At 38.8% G+C, this 6,317-nt stretch overlaps 1 protein-coding gene across 1 annotated transcript; it reads right to left on the bottom strand.

Moving 5' to 3' along the window:
- Positions 1–517: 517 nt before the first annotated feature.
- Positions 518–5,409, bottom strand: nrn1lb (neuritin 1-like b). Its single transcript, XM_028473963.1, has 3 exons — positions 5,355–5,409; positions 3,273–3,420; positions 518–821 (listed from the first exon to the last, which is right to left on the bottom strand). Exons 1-3 carry the CDS (start codon positions 5,407–5,409, stop codon positions 518–520), a joined length of 507 nt encoding a protein of 168 aa, XP_028329764.1.
- Positions 5,410–6,317: the final 908 nt, after the last annotated feature.

The raw sequence follows: 6,317 nt of genomic DNA, 5'->3' as shown, positions 1-6,317 counted from the left end.
CCAGCATTATAGCATCCCTTAAAATCTCCTATTGTCCTAAAACCAGTTGGTATTACTGATTTACTGCAGCTGTGATTAAAAAAAAAGTGTCCGCTAAAATATTTGCAGATACCTGCGGCTTCATCACAAACACCACAAGTATTCTGTTTATTTTTTCAGATTAACAATTTCTCACTTCAGCTATAATAGTATAGTTAATGACATTTAATCATACTTTATTAGTCAATTACAACATGGTACCGGTATTTGCTAAATAAGACATCACAGTTAATAAATTATTCTGTACATAATTCTCTTTTGGTTGCTGTATAATATCTGCTTCTTTTTAAAATCAAGGCATACGGGAATCTTTTCTGATACATATATATATATATATATATATATATATGTGTGTTTCTCAAATTGTAGCCCCACATTGTGTAAAAACCAGTTATTGGTATCCCTCTGAGCCATTGTGCCATAGTGTTTTTGGATTGCTGGGGCAGTATGTAACCGATTCAAAATGCCAATAGGTAGACTAACTTCTGAGAAGGACAAGCAGCAAACTGCATGCTGGGATCAACAGTGTGATGGTGTCGGGGCTGTGTGCGCGTGTTCGGCCTTTCAGAGTCTCCCGGTTTGTCTGGTCAGAGGTGGGGGGGCTTGGGGGCGCAGGCACAGTGCTGGGCGGGAGGGTGGTGAGGCTGGCACACATGTCGTAGAGGTTTCCAGAAAACTGTGCTTTCCTGGACTCTTGTCTTAAAGATTCCCAAACAGCTGCTGCTTCTCCAGGACAGCCGGCAAGTGCCGAGTTGGCACAAATGTGGAACGCATTCCAGGACCTTAAAGAAGCAGCACATGATGAGATTTCGGGAGTGAAAGAAACTCATGACTTCCTTTTTCCTCTAAAATACCTCACTGACATTACAACAGTCACTAAAACAATAAAGACCCTGACTGAACTACAAAGAGTCAGTTTTTCTGCCTTAACAAAGCATCTTGAACACTAATTCATTCCGATTTGAATTACAGTTCCTGTCAACTAATTTGAGACCCTGCCCAATTTTGCTGTTGTTAACACACGTTCATAGATACAAAAATGTCACTGCTTGCTCTATGGTGGCCATTTCCATAACACCAAGATGGAGGACATTTTTTAGGACTCAACAAAGCCAGGATAAATACTTAAAAAAAAATAACAAACACATAACTTAATATGAGTCTGACGAGAGTTAGGTGCCACTTTGTATGTAAAGATACAAAGAAATATTCCTTCAAATATTTTAGTACGTAGCCTGTGCTACTAAAGCTATTATGCTGCGTTCACACAGGGCGCGTCACGAAATGTTCGTGCGACCACATACAAAGTTTGAAGTGCCTCAAAGTCAAACATGACACGTTCAACTCTGCGTTGACAGATAGAGCTCATAATGTTAACCATAAACTGTGAAAACGCCACTAAAATGAAGACTGCATCACCTCCTTTGGGAACTCTAAACCCAACCTGGCAACACAGCTTCTACAGCGGTTTACTCTCCCGTCTCCATTGCTCTGTGTTGCCACTGGGATACACACGGGGAAGGACAATACACTGAAACACTACTACAACAAACAATCATCAAATACATGTTTTTGGAAAACCACTCAAAGCATATATGAACTCAGGATGAAAGGAGCAGTTTGGATAGATATCAGCCTGAGATATGATCAACTACTACATTGATAGCACATCAGTGTGATGTGTGAATACTACTGTTTGATTAAGTGGGGAGAAACATGTTTTAAGGCAAAGAAAAGGAAAGTCTAGAGGGAAGATGAGAGTGTAGGGACATGGATTGAATTGCTGATTGGGGTTCAATATCATACCACTTAGGAGTTATTGTAAAAAAAATTTAAAAAACGGTTTACGAACAGTGTTGATTTAAAGAGTTGTAGGCATGGAAAATCACAAATAATTGAAATGATGAAAAGGTGATGTTGCAGGCCAACAAAGGTTGGAAGATTAACACAAATTATATCGTGCATGGAAGATGTAACCTGAATGATTTTTGAGATTGTAAAATGGTGGCACGAGGTGCAAAGGTAGCTTTGCAGCTTTGATTTATCTGTAAAATGACCTAGTGCTTGGATGTAGGAAGCTGGAAGGAGGAGTCATAGAATCAGTGGTAACAAATGAGAAGTAGGCAGTGAAGTGTGATATACAGTACATGGGGCAGTACATCTAATCTGGTAAAGGAAACTGGTTGTTAAAAATCACATACTAACCGACTACTCGTACTAAGTCTGATGTCAAAATGAACATGTAGTGCGTTCCATTTAGATAGTATGGAAAGATTGAGTATACAAGAAATATCGGGACATTTTTTAAGTATGCACAGTGGGCACACTATTCATACTTAACCGCCCCATGATGCATTGCGAGTGTAACATAAAATTGTCCTGGGACCAGCTTAAAGCTAAAAGGCAAACACTTTTGTAAATAGAGCTCTTGTTTTGAAGTTAACCGGAAGTTTAATCAGTTGCACAATGGCGAGTCTCTACTCGGTCACTTTCTTGCTTATAAGGCTTTCAGAACTTTCAAAGGTGGCGAATTAGCAGAGATATTTAGCCTCAGTGTGCTTCCGCTTTTTGTCGTTGTAGGTTCAAAATGCATCTTGGGAAACTTGGAAGAATACTTCAGTGGGAATGCTCATCATCCAAATCCTCCTAATCATACTAATAGTATGTAATAGACAGTATATACTTATTGAGTGTGTAGTGTGTAGTACGTTACTATGTAATTTCAAACACAGCCTTAGTGATAGAATGGGGTCCTAAGGGAAAGCACAGAGCGAAAGACTTTAGCATTACATTTAAAAACATAGAGAGCAAAAGGAAAGCTGTGAAAGGATATGGATCAAAATATGTTACATTGTGACTTTATGGATCAAGAGATGGTGGTGCAGAACTAGCAGGAAGTCGTGAGTAAGACTACATCAAGGGTCGGCACAGAACCTCTTCCAGTTTGAAGGGTTGAAAGACGATGTCAAGAAATCAAATTTGTCAGAAACAAGAGCGAATACATGCTGGAAGATAAAGGAAAATTTGAAGTGGCCAGGTGTGGATCTAGAGAATTTGGCTTTATTTCCTCCAATGGAGAGCCAACACCTTTCAATGCAATCCTGACGTGTGTTCATGTATGAGTGGATGGCAGATGGTACAAAGACTAAAAAAGATAAGAGATGTATTGAAATGTTGAAAGGCCCTTCAGATCAACATTAACCACAAGAGCATCAGCAAAGACAAACACACACCTGCAGATTGTGTTGATGTCCTGTGTGTTCTGGTCTTTTTGTGTTTCCACCAAACTGTCGCCGAGTGTTAGCAGACACTGAGCAAAACTCTTGTAGATGGATCCACAAGAGACAGGAATGGAAGCTCCGAGACACAAGGAACACAAGCCTGTATCAGAAGGAAGCAACAGATATTTCAACACTCTTATCATAATAAACCTGGACAGGGTGCAGCAAAAAGGCATACTTTAAAAAAAAAAGGTACACATTAACAAAACCTTTGTTAAAAAATGAGGCTGAGAGAAATTAAATCATGGATTCTTTTAGTTGAGGATTTCATTTTGTTGAGTGAAACATTGCACTCGTATATTTATAGAAATGATCCATAAACTGCTTAGACGGATCAAACAAATGCTGAAATATGTTGTATTCCATTCATCTGGAGGGATTACGCATCCTCAAAGCCAAATTCAGTGCAGAACCACAAAATCACATACAAGCTCTGTGAGGGCATTAAGATAGATAGATAGATAGATAGATAGATAGATAGATAGATAGATTCAGTAGATAGATAGATAGATTCAGTAGATAGATAGATAGATACAGTAGATAGATAGATAGATAGATAGATAGATAGATAAATAGATTGACCTGCATTGATCACGGACATACGTAATATAAATTATTGAAAATATTTAATGTAAATTGTTGAGCTGGCAGATGAGCTCATCAACACCGTACTAAACGTTGAAGTGGGTTGAAAAGATGAATGAAAGAAGGTTGTTTAAATCCAGTAAGGTTGTCTAAAGTTGAGAAACATCATGATAACATTTCAGATATGGCAGCATTTAACTAAAAGTATATCCCAGTCATGGTCTTATTTGAGCCAATGATATCTACATATTGGTACAAAATATTCTTTTTCTTTTTTTTTTTTGCAGATTTGTTTTACACTTTTTGCACTAAAGTTATAGGTCTTCATGATTTTAAATCAATCAAATCAAAGTCTGATCATGCCATGAATACAACCTAAAATCCATCAAATTCCTAGTGAATTTTAATTCACTTTTAAACAGAAACTTGAGCTAAGAATTAGCTTTACATTTGTGGCTACACATGTGATGTAGTTTCAGCTATCTCTGTTTTTGCTTGTTGAATTTAAAAATCTGTGCAAAAATAAACTGTTTAGCGTTTTCTTAAATGTCTTTGTGGCGTTTTCATCCAAAATGTAGCTTTGAAGGTTCTTAGCCATTCAGAACCCTCTTGAATAGGAATTCCTAAAATTTCAAAAAGGTGCTTTTATCATCCCCATACATGAAATGTACAATATGAAATCAAAGATCAGAACGGAGGTTTTGATGCAGGCTGGGATTGAGCGCATTGCTACATGTTGGCCAAGTCTGACTGATGTGCCTACCATACATGTTTTGTTAAATGACCAAGGCTAACACCATATTACCCTTTCTACTAAATAAAAAATAATATCTGAAAGATTCATGTGAAGACCTGAGGTTGTCCAAGTCATAGTACTGTATGTCTTGAAGCTTCTTACTGGTGGTCCATTATGTGTAGTAAAGCTTTCTTCAAATTGTACGACTCGCAGTTATGCATTTTCTACATTTGTATTGAAGCCTGTGCAGATATCTGTCAATAGGGCTTCATTCATAATCAGTAATTACCTGTTTCAGGCCAATTTAGTAAAAAACAACAAGAACTGCACAACCTCTAATCAGGATTGAATGAGATAAGCCAGGTGGATAGAAACTCATTGAAGTACAGACAGGAAGCAGTGACGGGATTCATAAGGAGATAAATGCACTTCTCATTACGTTAAGTGCATTTGTTAAACCTCCCTCGCCTTAATTTCCCAATAAGCTGATTGAGGTGTCCTCCATAAGATACCCTACAAAATTAGTTTTCTCAACAAAAAAAATTCTCTGATCAACTTAAGTTTCTGATACAAGGAACCAAATCTTAAAAACCAAGAGGAAAATGTTAGAGAAGACAAGAAATTCTCTGTTTACAAATCTCTCACAGCAGTCTAAAATGCACCAATGTATTCATAAAAATCACAACATCAGGAGATTAGAGAGATGTCCTTACTGAGGCAGAGAGCGACGGGAAGCAGCACGGTCTCAGTGCCTAGATGGAACGTCATTGTTCAGCTCAGCAGAGTCCCGTGCAGCTGAGTGTAACCTCTGTAATTTGAGGCTCCCTCCCGATGTCTGTAAATCCAATGAGTGATAAGTGTGGCTGTTTTAAAGAGTGATGTGCTCTATCATCCGATGGGAATTTATCAGACTGTACGGTGAAGCAGAGAGGCACAACCCCAGCTGGATTAACAGTGACAGGGGCCGAGGCACTGCAGGGAGTAAGAGGATGTAGTGTGTTTGTTTGTGTGTGTGTGTGTGTGTACGCGTGTGTGTGTGTGTTGGTGTGTGTACTAGGAGTAAAGCAGGAGTTGCAGAAATCCTGGATGTAGCAGCAGACACTGTACACTGGATTAAAGCGTTCTCATTTCCGGTCTTGAGAAAATATTGTGTAATGAACGCCCATGCTATAAACACGGGCTACCTGTAAAACACATAGCCTTTTTTCTTCGAACCAGGTGTTCCTTGTATGACCGTGGAGGTGTTAAATGTTGGGAGTATTTTTGTGTCATGTAGACAGATGTTGGAGGTCCCAGTGAGAATAAGAGAGTTCAGCTCACCTGGGATTGAGCTGCATAGAGTCCTCTGAGGATAACAGCAGCTCTACTGAGAGTTCAACCACATCTATGAGTGCAAGTGAGAAGACTCTGAGTTATTAATTGTAAACGTACTAACACGTTTAGATTTACAAACCATCTTCTTTATTACTAACACCTCTCCAAACTACCCTCTTTATATACTTGGACATCTATCTTACACCCCCTTCCTTTCCTCTCAGCCTCTAAATCCCCTGCCAGGCCTCCCAGATGGCGCCCACTCAACTCCCAGATGTGCATTAGTATAAGTCCTGTTCACATCTGTATACTGACATAGAAAGAATGGAAACCTATTAATCTGCAGTGTAAGAGAACCAATA

Source organism: Gouania willdenowi, chromosome 3, assembly GCF_900634775.1.
Source record: "Gouania willdenowi chromosome 3, fGouWil2.1, whole genome shotgun sequence".
Lineage (NCBI taxonomy): Eukaryota > Metazoa > Chordata > Actinopteri > Blenniiformes > Gobiesocidae > Gouania > Gouania willdenowi.
Note: the sequence above shows the minus strand (reverse complement) of the source record. Positions and strands in the feature narration are given on the sequence as shown.